This window comes from Balaenoptera acutorostrata, chromosome 15, assembly GCF_949987535.1.
Source record: "Balaenoptera acutorostrata chromosome 15, mBalAcu1.1, whole genome shotgun sequence".
NCBI lineage: Eukaryota > Metazoa > Chordata > Mammalia > Artiodactyla > Balaenopteridae > Balaenoptera > Balaenoptera acutorostrata.
In genome coordinates this window covers 36,099,641-36,121,672 of record NC_080078.1, presented here as the reverse complement: position 1 = coordinate 36,121,672, position 22,032 = coordinate 36,099,641, and the positions used below count along the sequence as shown (strand labels likewise).

Sequence of the window (22,032 nt, the reverse complement as noted above, 5' to 3'; positions counted from 1 at the left end):
TATTATCTCTTAAAAATTCTGAGGAGTAGGGCAGAATCAGTTGAGTCCCATCTATTCTTGCTTGACAAAGTACAAGTAAGTTAAAAAGTAAAGTAAGTAGGGGATCAGATGAATTGGTGGAGCATAGGATTTTTAAGGCAGTGAAACTACTTTATATGATACTATGATGAGGATACATGTTATTATACATTTGTTCAGACCCATAGAATATCCAAAACCAAGAGTGAACCCTAATGTAAACTGTGCGCTTTGGATGATTATGTTGTGTGAATGTAGGTTTATCCTTGATAAAAAAAAGTACCATTCTGGTGAGTGATGTTGATAACAGGGGATGCTGTGCATGTGTGGGGGCAAAGGGTATGTGGGAAATCTCTGTACCTTCCTCTCAATTTTGTAAACCTAAAACGGCTTTAAAAAATAAAGTCTTTAAAAGAAAAAGTAACTGTAAACTGCTGGCCAGTGCTCTCCCTTACTTTAAGAGAGATAACAGGCGGTCCCTTGATTTCTTTAGTACATCATGGAGTTGACATTCAATCAAGCTGCCAAGGGTGTCAACAAGGAGTTCACCGTGAACATCACTGATACCTGTGAGCGGTGTGATGGCAAAGGGAACGAGCCCGGCACCAAGGTGCAGCACTGCCACTACTGCGGCGGCTCCGGCATGGTGAGCGTGAGGCCGAGCCCTTGGCCTCCCACCTCTTGCCCCCTTCCTGCTCCCCTCCACCACTCCTCTTTTCTGTGCTCCAGTGGACCTAGGGCTTTGAGAGCTCATAACTAGGTGGGACTGTTTTACCTAGAATCTTCTGCATTTTCCCAGGAATGCTCTGTCCTAGTCAATAATACGGAAGAAGCAATGAAACTCTGCTGTCTTCTCTGAAAATACATTGTGGGGTATTTTGGTAATTTGAACCTGGGGTAGGGGAGGGGGACTTAAATTTTGCTTGAAGTGTGATCATTTTTTTCTTTTTCTTTTTGGTAAGTTTTAGGTATAACTCAAACTTATAGAATAGTATGAAGAACACTCCCTTACTCCTTCTACCCAGCTTCACCAGTTGTTAACATTTTGTCCCATTTGCTTTGTCATTTGTGGTGTGTACATATGTGTGTGTGTGTGTATATATATATATATATTTTTTTTTTTGGCTGCGCGGGCTCTTTGTTGTGGCACATGGGCTTCTTTAGTTGCGGCGTTTGGGCTCTAGAGTGCGCAGGCTCAGTAGTTGCAGCGCACGAACTTAGTTGTGGTTTGTGGGATCTTAGTTCCCCAACGAGGGTTCGAACCTGGGCCCCCTGCATTGGGAGTGTGGAGTCTTAACCAGTGGACCACCAGGGAAGTCCCTATGGTATATATTTTCTAAGAGCAAGAATATTCTTTTACGTAACCACTAAGTTGTCAAAATCAGGAAGTTTAATGTTGATACGATACCGCTATCTGTACTATTCAGATTTTTTTCAGTTGTCCTTATAATGTTCTTTTTTTCCCACAAGCCCAGTATCCAGTCTGTGATCTTGCATAGTATCTGGTTGTCATATCTTTTGTCTCCTTTAATCAGGACCGACTTCTCAGTCTTTCTTTTATGACAACTGACATTTTTTAGGATTACAGACCTGCTTTGTAGGATGTCCCTCATTTGGGTCATCTGATGTTTTCTCTTGATAAAATTCAGATTATGCATTTTTTGCAGAAACACCAGACATGTAGTGCCCTTTTCATGGATCATGTCAGGAGTCATGACGTGTCAGTTTGTCTCATTAGTGGTGATGTTACATTTGTTCACAATCAGTTAAGGTAGTGTCCACCAGGTTTCTTCATTATAAAGTTATTATTTTTCCGATTGAAATTAACAAGGAAGTTGTGAGGTACCTTGACACTATATAAATATCCTGTTCCTCATCAAACTTATACCCAGTAGTTATAGCATCCATGGATCAGTCTTGCGTAAATCAGGGATTACTCTGACTGTTGCTAAATGGTGATTTTCTTTTTTGTTTTTTAAGTTTTTTTTTTGAATTTTTGAATTTTATTTATTTTTTTATACAGCACATTCTTATTAGTTATCTTTTTTATACATATTAGTGTATATATGTCAATCCCAATCTCCCTAAATGGTGATTTTCTGATTGCAACATCCCTTCTTTGTTTATTAGTTGTCATTCTACTGAAAGGAAGAGCTTTCTCTTCTCCATTTATTTATTCATTCTTTCATTCATATCAGTATGAACTCATGAATTCTTTTTTTTTTTTTTAATTTTTTATTATTTATTTATTATTTATTTTTCGCTGTGTTGGGTCTTCGTTTCTGTGCGAGGGCTTTCTCTAGTTGCGGAGAGCGGGGGCCACTCTTCATCGCGGTGCGCGGGCCTCTCACTATCGCGGCCTCTCTTGTTGCAGAGCACGGGCTCCAGACGCGCAGGCTCAGTAGCTGTCGCTCACGGGCTTAGTTGCTCCGCGGCATGTGGGATCCTCCCAGACCAGGGCTCGAACCCGTGTCCCCTGCATTGGCAGGCAGATTCTCAACCACTGCGCCACCAGGGAAGCCCATGAATTCTTATTTTTTTTTTTTTTTTTTAATTTTATAGCTACTTTATTTATTTATTTATTTATTTAATTTTTGGCTGTGTTGGGTCTTCGGTTCGTGCGAGGGCTTTCTCCAGTTGCGGCAAGCGGGGGCCACTCTTCATTGCGGTGCGGGGACCGCTCTTCATCGCGGTGCGCGGGCCTTTCACTATCGCGGCCCCTCCCGTTGCGGGGCACAGGCTCCAGACGCGCAAGCTCAGTAGCTGTGGCTCACGGGCCCAGCTGCTCCGTGGCATGTGGGATCTTCCCAGACCAGGGCTCGAACCCGTGTCCCCTGCATTAGCAGGCAGATTCTCAACCACTGCGCCACCAGGGAAGCCCATGAATTCTTATTTTATTCACTGAGCTGTCATTAGTATTACTACTTTGACGCTCAAACTGTCCCTGACTTGGCCTGTGGAAGTCTCTTCTGGCTGGCTCCTGTATTCTTTTGATGTGTCCCCTTCATTCTTTCAGCTCTTCCTTACTTTCTATTACAACAGGATATTCTAGACAACTTGTACTTTCCTTGCCACACCCTGGAAGACCAGTCATTTCTCCAAGGAGTCCTGGTTCCTTTTACTGTCTAGTGGGATTTAGAAACCAAGATCTGTGCTCTAGGTGTGGTCATTGTGCCTGGAGTGTCACTGCTTCCAAGACTTTTCAGCAGACCGAGTCAGGAAAAAAGCATGTGTTTGTGTGTATGAACACATGTGCATGTGCACATATAGATACATATTTCATACCTATGTTTCCATATTTTTCATATTATAGATGTATATACACACATATGTTCACACTGATCCATCCACCCATCATCCACCTGATAGTTCCACTTCCAGCCCAACACCACAAGGTTTATCTAGTCTTCTGCCTATCCATATTTGAAACTAAATAATAAAGATAAATTATTAATTTCTAATAAAGAGAAATCTGGCTCTCATTATCCTCTATATTTACTCATTTGCTCAATCCTATAAGACACAAAAAGTAGTTTCAGAATTGTTACTCATACCACTGCAAAAAGAAGTCCTACTAACTGGCATTTAGTATTTAGAGTTGTTTTTACCTTTGGATTAAGGGTATATAGTTAAAATACTGTGCTCAACTTACTTAGATCACTTCTTTTTCTCCCCCTTCACCATGATTATTTGTTTGAAATGCAGTTACGTTTCCATTGTGCTTGTTTGTATTCCATTTAGATGGTGTTTTTAAGGGAGTTGGGAAGTTCTCCATCACCCACCTTTAAAATCAAATCATTGTTCATGGTATGTGTGTGTATGGGGGGATAGAAGTTGTCTTTGTGTACAGAAAAGCATGAAAAAGGAGACAAAAGTCACTGATAATCCCACCACTGTTAGTATTTTGGTGTGTTTCCTGCCAGTTGTTTTTTGTTTGTTTGTTTGTTTGTTTTTGGGGGGTATAATTGTTTTACAATATTGTGTTAGTTTCTACTGTACAGTGAAGTGGAGTTCCCTGTGCTATACCGCAGGTTCTTATTAGTTATCTATTTTATACATATTAGTGTATATATGTCAATCCCAATCTCCCAATGCATCCACCCCCCCCTCCTTGGTGTCCATACATTTGTTTTCTACGTCTGCGTCTTTATTTCTGCCTGCCAGTTGTTGATTAGGAATGTCATTTCTGTTTTATATTAGCTAGTTTTTGAATAGGTTGTATATGCAAATCATTGGAAATTCAGTGGGTACAAATTGAAAACTGTGTAAGATAAGTCTCCCTCTCAGTCTTGACTTTTAGCCATTGAGTTCCACGCTCCAGAAACATCCTTTTGTCTTTCTGTATGCAAGTCTCTATGTGTGTGTGTGTGTGTGTGTGCATTTTTTCATACCAGAGATAGAATACAATTGTTAGCACTGTTTGTACCTTGGTGTTTTGTTTTGTTTCTAATTCTCAATATGTTTGGGAAATACTCTGCATTTATAGCTGCCTCAGTCTTTTTTTTCTTTTTTTTTTTAAATGTTTGCTTATTTGGTTGCACCGGGTCTTAGTTGTGGCAGGCAGACTCCTTAGTTGTGGCATGCGAACTCTTAGCTGCGGCTCACTGGCTCCTTAATTGTGGCATGCAAACTCTTAGTTGCGGCATGCATGTGGGATCTAGTTCCCTGATCAGGGATCGAACCCGGGCCCCCTGCACTGGGAGCATGGAGTCTTATCCACTGCGCTACCCGGGAAGTCCCTGCCTCAGTCTTTTTATGGCCATGGTATTCCTTTATATGGACACATCACCGTTTGTTTAGCCAGGCCCCTGTTGCTGGATGCCTAGGTGGTTCTTATTTTTTTCATGTTATAGACAACGGATACCTTTGAATAGTGTCATTCCTCATATTCATTTTCTGAATATACAGGTATCTATTATGTGTGGAGTAGAATATCTTTTCTAAGATTTGAGAGCCATTTTTTTTTGCATGTATTCCATCTTTTGTCCTTCTTTGTATTGAGTAATTGGTCTTTTTCTTATTCATTTGTAGAAGCCCTTTATAAATTAATTGAATTAGTCCTTTGCCAACGATTTTAGTTGTATTTGTCTTTTGACTTTGAATATATTTTTGCCTATTTGTATATAATTTTCAACGGTTGAGAATCATACATGCAATTTTTTCCTTTTTTCATTTATTATAATGAAAGCATTTTTCCATATCTTTAAATATTTTTAAACATTCTTTTTGATGGCTAAATAATAGTCCACTGATGGGTGTGCCCAGAGTTACCTGTAAATACTCCTACAGCTTAGTCTGAGAAAGTGAAGTTGTGCTTACATTCCTCTAGAGGGCGCTCTTGGAGAGGATGAGGATTCCTGTGGTTACAGTTTTGTGAGTTGAGTTGCTGCCACTTGTTACAGATACTTTTTATTTTATTTTTTATTTTATTTTATTTATTTTTGGCTGCGCCAGGCGGCTTATGGGATCTTAATTCCCCAACCAGGGATTGAACCCGGGCCCTCGGCAGTGAAAGCTCCGTGTCCTAACCACTGGACCGCCAGGGAATTCCCTACAGATACTTTTTATTGATCCTAATTCCCTCTCACTTCTAAGGTCCTTTCTCCAAGGCCCTGAATTGCTATGACTTTCTTTTTTCACACTTCTTTGGTGAACATTGAGATAAGACAAGCTGAAGTGTATTTCTCTCAAAATGTAATGTTTGAGATTGGGGAAAAAAACTTGCAAGGCATACGCTAAAGGATTAGTATTCCTAATATGTAAAGGGCTCTTTCAGAATAATGAGAAAAAGACTAACAGCTCATTAGAAAAACAGGTCAAGGTGAGAAGAGGAAATGCAAGTGACCAGCAAATGTTTCTTGCTGGCGATCAGGGAAGTGCAGGTGGAGCCAAGGAGATGCCTGAAGTTCGCCACACATTTCAGAGACGGGTTCAGGCCCTGCTGACAGGCCTGTGGGACGTGGCACTCGTGTGCACTGATGGTGGATGTGGAAACCACCCTGGCCTTTGGGAGTGGCAGCTGCAGTGGCTGTTCACCTGCACATATGCCTCTCTCTGTGGGGATGTAGCCTATAGATCACACCTAGAAAATAGCACATGTACAGGGTGTCCCTTGGAGCCTGTGTGTAATAGGAAAGGACTGGACAGCCTCAGTGACCACCAGGAGCGAGTTGTCTGAAAAATACACTGATGAGGAATGCTCTCTGAGATTATTAAATTGTTAAAAACAAAATAGCAAAAGCCACAGAATTGTGTGCACGGTATGCTACCTGGGCTTATTGAAAACTTGTAATGCACAGATGGATGGCTTGAAATGTGTATCTGTAAAAGCAGGATACACAAGAATATCACTACAGCTGTGCATCTATGGAAGGTACCTGGAATGGTTAGGGGCCAGGGGTGAGGGGGACATTTAACTTTTCACCGTACCTTCATTTTTTACTTTAGAATTTTTTTTTTAAATAAATTTATTTATTTATTTATTTTTGGCTGTGTTGGGTCTTCATTGCTGCACATGGGCTTTCTCTAGTTGCGGCGAGCGGGGGCTACTTTTGGTTGTGGTGCGTGGGCTTCTCATAGCAGTGGCTTCTCTTGTTGCAGAGCACGGGCTCTAGGCGCATGGGCTTCAGTAGTTGTGGCGCACGGGCTTAGTTGCTCTGCGGCATGTGGGATCTTCCCGGACCAGGGCTTGAACCTGTGTCCCCTGCATTGGCAGGGGGATTCTTAACCCCTGCACCACCAGGGAAGTCCCTACTTTAGAATTTTGTACCATACGCACATAGGACCTTTTCAAATAAATGTAGCACATAAAATTGTATTTAAAAAAAATATTTTTATTTATTTATTTATTTGGCTGCGTCGGGTCTTAGTTGTGGCATGTGGGATTTTTAGTTGCGGTATGCAAACTCTTAGTTGCACGTGCGGGATCTAGTTCCCTGACCAAGGATCGAACCTGGACCCCCTGCATTGGGAGTCTTAGCTACTGGACCACCAGGGAAGTACCTAGCACATAAAATTTTAAATTTAATAAATATTTGTCCTAGCAAGTCCACCTTTGGGAATCTGTCTTAGAAAAAAAAATTAAGACATCAGAACAGAAGTATCTATGTGAAGAGATTTTTTTCTTCAGCACCAAAACAAAAATTAAATATTAAAATGGAAATTGAAATCTGTATATATTGGTCTGGAGGAATGTTCATGATGTGTCATGAAGATGAAAGGGAAAGCAAGTTTCAGAGCAATAGTATAATACATTGTCATTATAAAATTTTTACTTGAAAAGTTTTTTATGGAGAGAAAGAGTGAGTGAGCGAGTTGTGGGAAAGAACACCTCAAACTGAGCTACCAAGAGCTGGTCACCTTGGGAGTCAAGATGAGGGGGGAGATTAATAATTTTTTTTTATATATGTCTGTATTCTTTGATTTGCTATAACAACAGGTATTTGATAATTTACCAAAAAAACCCCACAAAAAACCCAAGGATGTGAGGTTAAATAAAAGTAACCGATTTCCAGTGCCCAGTGAGGAGCTGATGGGAGTGGCCACAAATTGTAAGGCCCCACCAGCTGTGCGAGGGGCTGGGAGCCGGGGAGGCTCCTGGAGGACTGGGGTGGGGAAGAAGAGACCCCTGGGGGGGAGCATGAGCAGCACCAGTGCCTGCGAGAGGAGCTGTTTGCCTCCTTGCTCCCAGGGTGCCTGTGATGGGGGCTGGGGACAGTGGGGGGCCCTGGGAGGCAGAGAGGCCAGTGCTGCTCCTCCCTTGGAGTGGGCAGTGGCAGCTCTGGGTGGGGGTTGCATCCAGTCGTCACTTTCCTCTTTCTTTCCCTGCTTTCCCAGCTGTCCCTTTTGTAAAGGGGGGGGGTACTCTTTTTAAAGCATATTTGTTCAGCTCCCAGGAGTTTCGGGAACTTCTGTAGAGAGGCAGCGTCTCATTTTTCAGCCTCATATAGTCAGGTTTGTGGTTTGGGATTCAGAAGTCGGTGCGCTCTAGGTCAGATTAACAGTTTGAGCTCCTGCACCTGTGTCTTTAGGCGGTATGTTTTAGTGCATGTGCACGCAACACGTGAATCTTTGGTGAAATGTTTCTTGTGCACATTGTGGTCCCAGGACCTCGCTGTCAGGGTTTACCGGTGTCTAAGGGTCCCGTTTTTCTTCTCCTTTTTATCAGGAAACCATAAATACAGGCCCTTTTGTGATGCGCTCCACGTGTCGGAGGTGTGGTGGCCGGGGCTCCATTGTCACGTCTCCCTGTGTGGTGTGCAGAGGAGCAGGAGAAGCCAAGCAGAAGAAGAAGGTGGTGATCCCTGTGCCTGCCGGTGGGTCTGGGGCTCCTCCACGCGCAGGGGCTGGGAGCCGGGGCCATCGTGTCCTTGTTTCTAGAGCCCAAACTCGAGGAGGAACCAGGGTCTCCTTGCGTTTTCCTCTGCACCAGTTATCCTTAAAATCTGCACACATGTCACATGGGGAGGTGGAACCCGACGTGACCGCTCTGCTTCTGCGTGAAGGACTCCCCCATCTCCTCCATCTTTTGTCCCAAGGCCAATGTCGTCCCCACTGCCAGCCCAGTGGGCAACACCACCCCCTCCTCCTGCCCCCAGGGCCAGCTTGTGGCTGCTCTCCCTAACTGGCTTCTGTTCCTAGGGTAGTGTTTCCACTGTGCGGTCTGATCATGTCTCTCACCCTGTTGAAGACACCGCAGTGACTCTCAGGGGCTGAGAAATGGCCTCCCCTTCCAACCCCTGCTGGTCTCAGCCTCCCCTCTTTTTAGTCTCCCCCTCATTACCTGCCCTGCAGCTTCCTGACTCTGACGTAGCCCCTGCCTCCCAGAACAGAGCCTTTGCGTACGCCATTCCCGGTGACTGAAGCTCGCTGTCCAGCTTCTTTTCAGTAGGGTAACTCTGTTCTCCCGGAGCTCCCAGCTCAAGGGTCACTTCCCCAGGGGAGCCTTCTGGAACCCTCCCTGTTCCTTAGATGTTCCTTTGTCTGGAGTTGTGATCTTTTCTTTCTAAGAACACGTCTCTGTTTGTAGTGACACATTTGTTAGTGTTGTTATTTGGCTAATAGCTGTCTCCCCGGTTAGACTCTAAACTCACTGAGATACTAGGTGGACCTGGCAGTAAACCAAAGAAATGAATAGAAGGGGCTTTTGTTCAGTTACCAATTATTGTATGTTGCACCTTTGGAAAGTTATTCTTATTTTAAGTTATACTTGTTGCTATCTTCGGTAGTTGTGTTATTCCTTGTTAACAAGAAACAGGAATGAGTAAGTTGGTGGGTTGTAAATGGATCTAGCATAGAAAATGCCTTGGGAGGTCCCAAAATAATCGTTCTCTTTTAAACTTTTGTTTTTACTTACAGGAGTTGAGGATGGCCAGACTGTGAGGATGCCTGTAGGAAAAAGAGAAATTTTCATCACATTCAGGGTAGGTTCTCTGTTTGCACAGCTTCTGTCAGGCCCTTGCTCTCCTGGAGAGGGTACGGCCCAGGCTTCTCACAGGAGAGGTAGGAGCTTCACAGAGTGTCTGGCCATCTGAGTTTCCAAGGTGAGCAGTGGCCACTTTGGCAGGGTGATTAAACGTGTGTTACATCAAGCTTTTGTGCTAAATGTGGAGAGAACAAAGTTTCCTCGAGGTGTTTACAAGTTGGACTCATAAAAATACAGAAAACATCTCCTTGTATTTTTTTATTTATGTATCGAATTGTTCATAGGGACAATAAGTGCCAAAGCTACAGTTTTACGTACAATGTGCAGGGCAAACCCACTTTTCTGAGGTGAGGGAAACATGAGAGGAGGTGGCGCCTTCTGCCAGCGATTACACCAGACGTGTACCTGAGGAGGTGCAGTTCGCAGAGGCAGGGTGTGTGACAGCCTCATTAACAACAGCGAGACAGTGACAACAGCCTGCTGTCCTTGGAGAGGACAATGGTGAGTGGTCTGCGCTGTGGGCCCAGGGCATCTCAGAGCAGGAGGCTCGCGCTACACGTGTCAGCATGAGATGTCCTGGGACTTCTCAGTTACAAACAGGGAGGGAGCAGGTTGCAGGACGAGGGAAGGACGTCATCTGTGTAAAATTTTAAACCATGTGAGGTGGTGTTATGTATTCTTTAGGGACATGTAAACATGTAGGAAAAGTAAACAGATGCTTGTAGGAATGATACCTACTAAATTGGCCTGGTCACTCTGGAGGGGTGAGCTGGAGGTGGGGAGAAGTCACCTGTGTCCTAATGTTCTGTTACCTAAGCTGGGTTGTGGAAACACTATGTGTTATTTACTTTGCTGGTTTACGTATATGTGAAATATTTCGTAATTTAAAACAAAGAAAAAAATAATGTAAAGGGTGAGTCTTCTAGACTGAGAAATCGAAGACAAAGGCAGCGGGCTGGAAGCCAATCTATAAGGAAGGCTTGGTAGAGAATTCAGATTGTTCCCAGCTGATAATAGAGAAGAAAAAAAGAAAGAAGAAATCAGTGGAAGGCAAAGAATGTGTTTGACACACAAAAAATAGTGCTTATAAAACCAGAATAATTCCAGTGTTGGCAGTGTGACTTGAAGGTAGTTTGTACCAAATGGCTCTTTGGAAAGTAAACCGTTTTCGCCTTTGTAGATTGTATTAGTCTGTGTTTCTTTATACTTTCCAATAAAGAAAGATTTTTATTTTTTTAATGTTCAGAAGCTGATTTTACTTTTTAACTTCCCTCAACAATTGAACAGCTTGATCTGAGATGACACTCTTGCGTTGCAGTGGAGTAAGAACCTGCCCTGTAACTCCCGGAGCCTGGGGGCGTGGTCGCTTTGGTGAAAGTACATTCTCTCCCTGACGCTGTGCTCTGAGCTGCTGAGATGCGTCTGTTGCCCGCTCTCCAGAACGACTTCTCTGAGCGTAACCCCCTCTCGTGCTTGGCTGTAGGTGCAGAAAAGCCCCGTGTTCCAGAGGGATGGCGCAGACATCCACTCCAACCTCTTCATTTCCATAGCTCAGGCCATTCTGGGAGGCACCGCCAGAGCTCAGGGCCTGTACGAGACCATCAATGTGGTGGTAAGAGGACAAGCGTGGCGTCACCACCCTTGTACTTCCTTGTTCTTTTTTTCTGAAACGGGAAATGGCTGAGAAGTGGCTGGAACCTGGGAACAGCCAGCCTGTCGGGGATTCGAGGAGACAAGCTGAGTGTGGGGGGGGAGGAGGAGTGTTGGCTGTGCCTTGGGTGTGACTTGGCAGGGAAGGCAGCTCCCAGGCCATGTCCACTGCTGCCGGGCCGGGGAGCGGCCTCAATAGTGCCCCAGTTGGCTCTGCCTCCTCCCAGGTCTCGCTCCCCGTGCTCCCTCACTCCTGCTCTGGGCTCGCCGCCCCAGACTCCCTGCCCTCAAGGCCGTCACAGGCTCTGCTCGGGATGGACCCGGCTTAGCCAGTTTCCGTGTGGTGTCTGGTGGGTTTGGTTTAGAAACCTGAATGGAGTTCTTTTCGGGAATAAGATTGTCTTCACGTAGTGAAATGTTTTCATTTGGGCAACTGGAAACCAAGGAAAACCAGAGATTCCTTGCTTTATAGATTCCCCCTGGGACTCAGTCAGACCAGAAGATTCGCATGAGCGGGAAAGGCATCCCCCGGATTAACAGCTACGGCTATGGAGATCACTACATTCACATCAAGATCAGAGTTCCAAAGTAAGCGCCACTCAGCTGTGGCGAGGCCCGCCCGATCTCTGCAGCTTTCAGAACTGGGCAGGAGCCGCTTGAGGGCTTCTTACCTGCTGAGTTGGTGCTGAGCGGCATGGTGGTTCAGCGCCGAGCCCGACTGCCCGGCCTGTGTGGCTCTGCTGCCATAAGCGCTGCGGCTTAGGCGGGTTACTTCTCCCTCTAAGTCACGTGTGTCCTGCCCGGGCGCTCCTTCTGAAAGTGGACGTAATACAAAAGCTCGACCTCGTTGAGTTGCTGGAAGATTAAAGGAATAACCCATAGGGAATGCTTAGCTATGGTTGCTGCTGTTGATTTTGTTATTATTGTTCTCAGGTTGCCTGCCATCTGGTGGGAGAGACTTATAACCAGATAGTGGTGGGTGATGTCTGTGGTGTCTGGAAGAAAAGTCCAAGCGGGGAGCTGTGGGCATCTGGAGCAGGGCATGCCAGACTCTGCTTGGGAGGACTGGGTTTCCAGCCCTCTCTTTAATTAGATCATTTCCATTTTGTTCCCCCCTGTAAACTATTTAGCATAGCCACAGTGGCAGTTGTTTAGAACAAGTTAGGGTAGTTCAGGAGGTTTATTTTACAGAAGCTTTGAGGGCGTGGGCTGTCGGGTTCAGGGTGTGTCCTGTGCCTGGGTTGCGGGTCTTGCATTTCCCACACGCTGCATGGGGACTGGCCGCGTCCACGTCCTTTAAAGAGCTGCCCAGAGGAAGCACTCTGACACTGACTGTGCTCGGTCCACAGGAGACTGACAAGCCGGCAGCAGAGCCTGATTCTGAGCTACGCTGAGGATGAGACTGACGTGGAGGGGACAGTGAACGGCGTCACCAACACAAGCACTGGTAAGGTGGCCCAGCGACCTGTGGGAGCCCCCAGCCCCTCGGAGGGTGGACGGTTCAGAAGCATGTTGGGGTTTCCACTTGGGCAGAGCAGAGTAGAAAGAGGGGAGCTGAGGGCTAGGAACAGCGGGGGCAGCCGCGCTCCAGAGTAAAGCTGCTCCCCCTTCCTCTGCGCCTGTGCTGCTTGCCAAGGTTAGCAAGTTCCACGATGCTTCCTGCCAGGTAGCAGCTGTGTGTCTCAGAGGGCTGCTCTTCTGAGTTCTATCCTTGGTTCTGCCACTTGCCATGTGACCTTGGGCACATCCCTACCTGAGATCACCTTGTAACCATTAAAGGAGAAGATGGGTTGGGAGGCTTAATGCATTCCTCTCCCAGAAAGCTTCTCCAGGATTTCAGAGTGTCCTGTAAACAACAGCTACTATAGCAGTGAAGGACCGTGGTCACATTACCCCAAATCTGCCTGTTCATAGCAGGCCTAAATTCTGAATTCCTAGGGCAATGAAAAACAAAACACCTTATTTACCCTGAGCTTAAACATCATAGGCCCTCTGTAGAGTGGAGTTAAATATTGGTGATTTGATACCAAAATGCCCACAGGCAGAAGCTTTGGCCATGGGAACCTCAGCCACAGCCCTCCTCCCATGGGATGGGGGTGCTCTGCTGAGAAAACGCTGTTCTTTGTCGGTTGGGCCTCTGCTGGGGCCGGGACAGGCCGTGCCAAGGGTGAATTGGCTTCAGCTGCCCAACATGTTGCCTCCTCGTTGCATCATTTTGTTTTTGTCTGGGTCCTGGATCTGCCTCTCACCTTCTCAGAGCTTGAATGGCATAAGATCAGTGTATGGTCATTCAGAGCAGGTGATCGGAGCAGGGGGTGGGGGCTTGGTCTTGCAGCCCCGGGGTAGGGGTGGGGGTCCCGGCAGCAGTAGCCTTTGCGTGGACTTGGCTGAGCTCCTGTTTTGTTTTTGTTTTTTTTTTTTTGCTGTGCCACGTGGCATGTGGGTTCTGAGTTCCCAGACCAGGGATCGAACCTGGACCCCCTGCATTGGAAGCGTGGAGTCTCAACCCCTGGACTGCCAGGGAGGTCCCCTGAGTTCCTTTTAAGTCCAGGGGACCAAGTCCTCCGTGAAAAAGCAGCTGCCACAAATCCTGTCTGTGGCCAACTAGGCACCAAGTGGGCACTTATTTTAGTGGTTTGGTTCATAGACTTTTTTCATATTTTCTGTTAATATCCCTTGAACTAAAAGGAAGTGGGAATGGTTGTTCCATGTAACTCTGCTTATGCACCTCTAGCTTCTTCCTGAGTCCCAAATATTTCCGCAGGCATGGAGCATGTGAGATTTGTTCTGCAGCCAGCTCTCAGCTGTGCCCCCTCCCACATTGGGTACTCGAGGTCCACCTGGGCCTTGTTCACTCTATTTGAATGTCAGGTATTAGTCGTCACCAGTTGTTGTCTTCAGTCCCTTTCTGAGAGCTTAAATTGGGAGTTGATCATACAGTCAGCTTATGAGTGTTCTTAGAACCGTCATTACTTTCATGGTTCTTTGTCCTGTTAGCTCATTCCCTGTCCCCTTGTTCAGCCAGGATTTATTGGGATGCTCCTGTGTGCCAGACACTTTGCCAGTTCTTCCTTTAAATGTTTATTGACATAATTTTGCTGAGTATAGTGTAACTTTAACATAGGCATTGGATGCATTTGTGAAAAGTGTTTATAAAGTAAAATGCCGAATTATTATTTTTTCCACTTCTGTTGTCATTTCAGAATTGTATTCCAGTGGGAAATTTGGCTGCCAGACATAATTCTTTAAAAGGCATTTAAGAATCTTAGTAATGGCTTCAAAGAATGCATTGTCAGTCAGTCTGCTACCTGGGTGTGGTTAAGCCTCTTGTTACACTGTGAAGAAAGTTACCTTTGCAGTCCATGTGTGAAAACACACCAGTGTACAAAATTCCCCTCCTGTCAGCTTCCCTAAGGTGATTCCTATTTATTTAAGTAGAGCCTGAATCTCTTTTATTAAAGTTTTACTAGAAGCAGTTGCTTGCAGTCATCAGTGGTTCTTGGGCTAAAGTGTCACTTCTTAATAGCCTCTAAGTGAGATAGTCATCGGAGACTGTCACTGCAGATACAAACGGATTCCTGGGTGTCTGCTTTCATTACGGGAAGGCATTTGGAATAGTTACAATTATGTAGGAAACTGACCTAAAGTTTTTGGTGGGTTTAGTATCCCTTGTTTACTTTTGTTCCCTAAAGCCCCTGCTGAAAACCTTAATGTCTGACCCTGGCTTCATTCCCAGTCTGTGAAGCAGAAGACCGTAGTGAACTTGGGACCCTTAGTGGTCTCGGGGGCCTGGGGTGCTCTGAGCTTACCATGTGGCCTTTTGGGTTTAGAGACAGTGTGGCTCATTGTTTGTGTTTCTGGATCATCATTAATTCCTGTGACAACCCACGTACGTACACTTAGCTGTCGTGTAGGAGCCTGTTCCATAGCTCGTTATTTGGGGATCCCACTGCGTTCTGTTCTCTGACAAGCTGACAGTTGACTGTAGAGCCCCTTTATCTAGGCAGGGTGGAGGCAAGAGGAAGATGAGGGAAAAGACATTTTAGTGGAACGAGGGGTGCTCCACTGGCTCAGTCTGTGCGTGTAGACGGCTCAGGGAGTCAGGCTGTGAGTGTAGACCCGCATCTCTACCTGTAGGGTGGGTCCAGTCCTCAGAAGTCATCCTGGAGTCCTGTTGGCTTCTGTTTCTTCACACAGATGGTCATTGAGCATTTGCCATGTGATAAGAAGCAATGCACAGAGAGACAGGGTCCCTGCCCCATCCAGCTTACAGTGTGAGCGGGGAGGACAGGGCAAGCACTGAACCCCCAAATAAGTGTTAGACCTTGCTTATAACACTAGGGGTTTGTGACTGTGGAGAAAAGTGGTATACATTCCCAGAATGAATGTTACCTGGTTATTCTTCACTTTGCAAAGAGCCATCAAACACTTTTGACTGGGAATCGCTGCCTGTAGGCCGGGAGCGTGTCCTCTTTGAATCCCCTGCACGTGCACAGCGCCTGTTAGCTGAGTTTATTTGAATTCATTTTCCTTCTGAGGGATGGAAACGTAACCCCTGCTCGGGCAAGCTGCATGTGGTCTGATAGAGGAGTCCTGTGCCTCGGGTCCGACCTCTGCCTGAGGTTGGCTGAGCAGCCCCTCCACTCTGGTCACCTCCTGAAGGCGCGGACTGGAAACGCTCATGCAGTGCCTGTGCAGCTGGAGGGATCATGGGCATTTCCTGTTTATCCTAAGTGCAGGAATCATGTGCCAGCTTGTATCCTGTAATGAGACCAGAAGGCACCTGAGTGCTCAGGACATCCTGTAAGGACACGTCCCTCCTCCCCTAGGCCAGAAAAGCGATGTAGGTATAGACTGCGTCATCCGTGTGCAGAGGCCCACAGTTTATCCCTGACTTTCGGTTCAGAATTTTAAATTTCAGTGTTTAAATCCTTTGATGTCCCTGTCAGTAAGCCTTATTCCTGAAGGAGCCCACATTTAAAATAGAGATAAGAATGTGTTCTGGTGGCAGGGGATGAGAATTTCCAGATGTGTCTGTGTTCTGTTGTTTTATTTTTCGGTTTTGAATCATTAACCCGCTAACTAGGTATTTATTCTGGCTCTCCCAGACTTTGGCCAAACGCTGTGGCCCTGGGGCATGACTGCAGGGACAGCAGAGTGGGGGTGGGGGTGATGGTGGTCACTGAGTGTTTCTGTGCCCCATTGTGACTAATAGTTAAGAGCTTGGGTTCTGCTATCAGATGATTCAAGTCCCAGCTCTGCCATTTTTAGCTATAAAGCCTTAGGCAAATTTCTTCGCTTCTGAGCCTCAGTTGCCTCATCTATAAATTGGGGGTAATAGTAGCATCTACTTCATAGGGTTCTTCTGTGATTAAATGAGATCATGTGGATAAAGCATTTGGCATGATACCTGGCACATGTTAAAAGCTCCATCAGCAGCAGTAACTCATAGTGTGAGACACACACACACGTGCACACACACACAGACTTGCCGTCCCCTCACCAAGGACATAACAAAATTCAATACTTTTGCCTTGCCTTGCCTTGTCCAAGGAGGCCCAGGAAATTTCTGGTTTGTGGATTCCTTTGTGTTAGGAGAGTCCTTTTTTGTTACTTAAGTCTTTATGTAAGAAAAGGGGACGTGAAGGACTGAAGGAGGGCACACCTGGCCTTGTAACCTGTGGCCATGGATGCCTCTCGCAGGGGCCTGCCGCCGTGATTGTGCAGTGCCCGGGTCCTCACCTGGGGAGCCCTGGGCATCGGGCTTTTGTGGTTGCTCAGACCTCTGTCAGCACATTCTTGTTTGGGGCCACCGCTGTCTCTCTGAGGACATTCCTGACTTAGGAGAGCACGTCAGGTCCAGAGGACGGCCTGGGGGGCTGTACCCAGGACAACCTGCCCCACCCCTGCCGGGGGCCTGTTGCCCAGAGCTTTGGGCCTCTCACCAACAAAGGCGTCTTAGACTGAGATCTTGGGGATGTGACCATTTTGTACCCTCTATGCGCTGTACTTGATGTACATCTTCTAGCATGTTGAGATGTGCTAATTCTCCTAGCACAATGAAAAATATTGACTACAGTCCAGCTCATAACAACTTGGCCCTCTGCCTCGTGGTTGGCAGGTCTTTAAAACGATGTGTTTGTGCAGCAGAATTGCTCTCAGTGGGCCCTCAAGAAACAGCAGATCAGCTTCCCTTTATCTGGAGCATTTGGAGCCAGATGCTTGCCCAGTGACACACAGGGTCCTCGGCTGCCATCGTCATAGATGAGAAGTGCGCATGTCCTGGGATCCCCAGGTGTCCCGGAGACGGTTTGTGTGCACCGACGGGCTGTGGAAACTGGTCAGTTGGTCTTGGTGCATGTTATTCACTTCTCAGAGCTGGTGAGTGAGAGCCTGGACTTTGGCGTCTGACTGCTTGGGTCTCATCTCGGGCCTCCTGCCTGCTTACCGGCTCTGTGACCTTGGGCATGCCACCTAACCCCTTTGTGCCTCTGGTTTTTGGTTTTTTCATCTGTGGCATTTACTTGTAAGGTTAGCCTGAGGATTGAATGAGCTAATGTGGATGCTGTGTGGCCTGGCCCAGAAGACATCTGGCACTTGGCTCTATTTCTATTATGGTTGTTAAGGTAGAGACAGCTCCTTTTTGTCCCTTTCTATTTCTTATCTTCCTCTCGAGGGCCAGTGACTCGAGCAGTTGATATGCTCTGAAGTGCTGAGTCATCTGACAGGCGGGGCAGCCCCGGCCAACCGGGGTGCAGCCCCCTCTCCTCTCCGGGTGGCGCTTGGTGGCTCCTTGAGTGGCGAGCCCTGGGTGGCCAGGCGGGGCCTGGGATGGGACACATGGAGGTGTGCGCCCTTGACCCCAGTTCTCTCTGCTGTTTGTGCCCAGGTGGCAGCACCATGGATAGCTCCGCAGGAGGCAAGGCTAGGCCTGAGGCTGGGGAGGACAAGGAGGGATTCCTTTCCAAACTTAAGAAAATGTTTACCTCCTGATATCCTAGCCGAGGTAGGAAAACCCCTGAGGTTCCTCCCCTTTTCGTTCCCCTCTGTGAACTAATCCCTGTTTTCTGTCACTTTAACCAGTATCGTCCCCCCACACCCAGAGTTGAAGAGGTTCCAGTCTCAGGCGTGGTGTGTCTGGCTCCCCTCAGAGCCAAGCCTCAGCTCGTGGGGAGTCAGCCGGTAGTGCAGGGCCGAACCACAGATAGTAGCCGCTTCTGCGGCTCCACTTCTGGAGAGGTTGCTACCTCCCAGCCCTCCTTCCACCAGCTCCTGGGGGCTCTGCGTCCTGCCGTGGTGAGGACCAGGTTGCCCACGTTCACAGAGGGCAAGTCATAGCAGAGCCAGGCCTAGAACTCAGATCTCCCCAATCCCCGCCCTGTCCTGCCTGGGAGGCGCGGGGAGGTGTCAACCTTGGTTTGGGCTGGGGTGGGGGGCACTGCCAGGAGTCCTGCTTGCTTACTGTGGTGTCTCGGGACTCACTTCTTACTTGTGCTAGTCCCTGGTGGCTGGGGCTCCTGGTGCAGCTCCTTGCCAGGGATGACAGAAGCTCACCAACAGGGTGTGTTCTTCCTGCGATGCCAGTGAAACGTAACTGTTTGTGTCTTGGCTCAGGAAAACGGTCCACTGGAAACTAGGCCGGGAGCAGCAGCCCCTCCTTGTGGCCAGGGCATCTCAGATGCAGGAGGATTCCACACAGCAGCACCGAGCCCCTGCCTGCAGAGGCCCTCTGGACCACCTTGGAAACAGCAAAATCATGTGACAGTGCACCTCTCCATGAAAGGGTCATGGTGGACAGCCCCTGGGCAGTGAGGCATGGCAGGTCTAAGGGCTGGTAGTTTCCTATCCATGAGTAGGTAACTTGGCCTCTTCTGGCTCCGGCAGAGTCAGACAGCTGGACATTTCTTGCAGAGCTAAAACTCTGATTTGGAATCAAATGTGGTTAAAGAATTAAAGGCCATGCTTACAGCTGAAAAATGAAGCCTTAAGCTGCACCGAGTTGTGAAGTGATTAATTTCCCTCTCAGCAAACCTCTGGAGGTTCCAGAATGAGTCTTTCCTGACAGGGTTGTCTTTTCCAGGAACCTGGGGCATGCACGCCCCACTGGTGTCATCCACCCCTCAGCAGGGGCATCCCCTGCTAGAGTTTGTTTTAATTCCAAAAGGTACCAAGCAACTGGAACATGGGGGCCTTGGGGGCCCAGGGTGACACATATGAAGACAGTCCCTGGAGATGGCTACTCTTGATCACATGGGCCATGATCTCTGTCAGGATGGATAGTCCTTCCTCCCACCCCACTTGGGGTGGCCCCTTGTCCCCTGACGGTTGAGTTCTGTTGTTCTAAGCCGGGTGTGAGTGGAGCTCCTGCCCTTCTGCTGGACCACAGCCAGCCGTGGCCTGGGGCCGACTAACGGCCTCTTAACCCGGAGCCCTGCCCTGCTGCCTGCCAGGGCCTTGGTTCTCACCACTCACAGTTGACCTCTGTTTTCAGAAGTGTGTTTAAATTATTCAGTGCTAAGAATCATCGTCTTTTCCTGATAAATGTTTGTTCAGAAAAGGAGAGCACAGTCTCAGCAGTTGAAGGCTCTCCACCATCCAGCCAAAGCAAAACACTGTTTCCCCAGCCTTGGCTCGTAGGATGTGTGGGTTCCATTGTGTTTCCAGATCCCCCAGCTGTGGTAAGACAGGTTAATGGAGAACACTTCTGATTAGTTCCCTTTTTGCTTTCCTTCATAATTTACTAAAATAAAGCATCTACTAGTGTCTGCTCTAGGAATGTAAAATGATTCTGTATCAATGTAAATAAGATTATCTACCGCAAAGAGATATTTAAAACCTAAATTGTCGTCATTTCTTCTTTGAAAGAGTTCAGACAGCTTTCAGCAGGTGGCCCAGCAGGGGGTTACTGGTGGTCACCTGCCAGTCAGGCCACCTCACGTCTCTGCTGGCCTTCCTGGGGCGGCTAGAGGTGGCTGTCCTAGTCCTTGGAGTCGCGTGCGCCAAGGGACGGGTGGCGCTCTGACAGGCGCTCACCCTCTCCAGCCCAGATCCCAGAGTGGGGAGGGTGCTGATCTGACGAATGTTCTAGGGTTCGGCATGTAGCTTTTTCTTTGGGAGCCTGCGATTTGAGAGACGTGCAGTGTGGCCTACTTAGGTCCCTACACGTCACCACCTCCCTCACTAGATTTTTTTTTTCCTCCATTATTTTCAGAGGAATATTAAGGTATTTTTTTGTGTTGCAGTGTTAGTCTGGGCTGTCTCACAAAAGCCCAAGTGCTGTCGTGGCTGGAGTGGGCCCCGAGCACATAGCTCTGCCCCACTCTGGGTTCTGGGCTGAGCAGGTTGAGGTGTGAGGGCACTTGCTGGGTTGGGTGAAGAGGCTGGGAATACCTGTTGGGTGAGAAAGGGGCTCAGTGACTTCCTACCAATTTCCAAACTTGTCCTTCATTGAACAGAAGTTTGTCAAGCGCCTGCTGTGGACTCAGTATGGGCCTGGAAGGATCCTAGACCCCGGGGTGTGGCGGTGGGGAGCTAGATGGTTTCTCTCGTGATAGCTTAGGTTTTCTTCCTGGAGAAGCCAACCGAAGTCCCACTCCTGGCCTGTCTTCTGAAAGCAGAAGCCTAGACTTTGAAAGGGAAAAGTGGATTTTCTTTCTAGCGAGACATCTTCATTGCTGTACTGAGGCGTCCTTCCCTCAGATGGTCAGAAGGTGGCGGGGCAACATCTGTAGAATCAAGCCCCACTCAAGGCCTGGACTGGATTTGGTTTATTGCCACAGCTGGATCCTGAGACGTGTCTCCAGACAACTTTGCAGCCAGAGGTGGGGCTGGAGCATGAGGTGAGGTATTTAAAAATACAAAAGAGTATCTCCAGGTCCCTGAGCCTCTGGGGATCAAGAGGCGAGGTAGATGGTGTGAGCATTTGCTGAAATGTTTGGAGCATGGACAAGGGAAGGCACTGGAGGCTCGCCAGGCCTGACCATGTGGGCCCAGGGGAGTCAGACACTGCTTCGCACAAATGCACTCACGTTGCCTTCACAACAGCCTGGCCAGGGGGCACCGGGTGAGCAAACAGACCCGAGAGGCTCGGCGACGTGTCCGTGGCCTGCTGCTTGTGGATGAGGAGCGGCTGGAGCCTGGCATCAGCTCCCTGCAGTTCGCCCTGGACCTGGACCTGGACCTGGACCTGGACCTGGACCTGGCACAGCAGGCTCTCCCCAGGCTTGGTACTGACCAAGGGCTGCTCCAGTATCTCGGCACGGTGAGTCGCAGCCCCAGCAGGTGAGCTTCCCACGCAGGGGCCTGGGGGACTTGGGCATCACAGGGCTGGACACAGATGACCTCTCATGTTCTCTTGCTGATACGGGTGGGCTTGGAAGCCCATGTCATCACGTCCTTTTCCTCCTACCCTGCCTGGGAGGCTGCTCCCCTCAGACGGCAAGCTGTCCCTGTCCCACTAAAGTGGGCCCCTCCTCCAGTGTTCCTCGTTCCTCCTGCTCTCTGCAGCCCTATGTCAGTCTGCAGTCATTCTGCAGATTTGTATCTGGCTCTCCTGCTAAACCAGGCTCAAGGCAGGGCGCATACTTTTCTGGTGAACATTGTACTTAGGGCCCAGCTTACACTAGTAGGTTGTCAAAGAAGTGCTTTTTCAATGACTCAGTTAATGAACGGATCGAATGAGTTTGGCTGACCTGCTCCCCTTTCAATGCCTCTGCGGGTCCTGAGGCTGAGGCGGGGTAGTACAGACGCTGGTGGAGGTTTCACAAGTCCATGGAGACACTGGTCAGCCCACCGGATGTGTCCTCTGGGCCTTCATTTCTCTTCTCTAAAGCGAGCGGGAGACGGAAACCATCCAAATGCCTGGGGAGCTCAACCCACCAAGCAGGGCTGGGTGGTTATTTCCCTGGTTTCCCTTCCCAGCCTTTGCTGTGGGTGGCGTC

General features: G+C 48.0%; 1 protein-coding gene across 2 annotated transcripts in view; it reads left to right on the top strand.

Moving 5' to 3' along the window:
• The window catches only part of DNAJA3 (DnaJ heat shock protein family (Hsp40) member A3), a 32,983-nt gene extending 13,050 nt beyond the window's left edge, over positions 1-19,933 (top strand). Inside the window, exons 5-12 of one of the 2 annotated variants that reach the window (XM_007181531.2) lie at positions 512-664; positions 8,186-8,333; positions 9,376-9,440; positions 10,926-11,054; positions 11,565-11,680; positions 12,442-12,539; positions 17,982-18,098; positions 18,707-19,933. In XM_007181531.2, coding sequence (XP_007181593.1) covers positions 512-664; positions 8,186-8,333; positions 9,376-9,440; positions 10,926-11,054; positions 11,565-11,680; positions 12,442-12,539; positions 17,982-18,085 — 813 coding nt within the window. In that variant the 3' untranslated portion in view covers positions 18,086-18,098; positions 18,707-19,933. The remainder of the gene's footprint in view (positions 1-511; positions 665-8,185; positions 8,334-9,375; positions 9,441-10,925; positions 11,055-11,564; positions 11,681-12,441; positions 12,540-17,981; positions 18,099-18,706) is intronic. The other variant, XM_007181532.2, reaches the window with a different exon arrangement.
• The last annotated feature ends 2,099 nt before the right edge of the window (positions 19,934-22,032 follow it).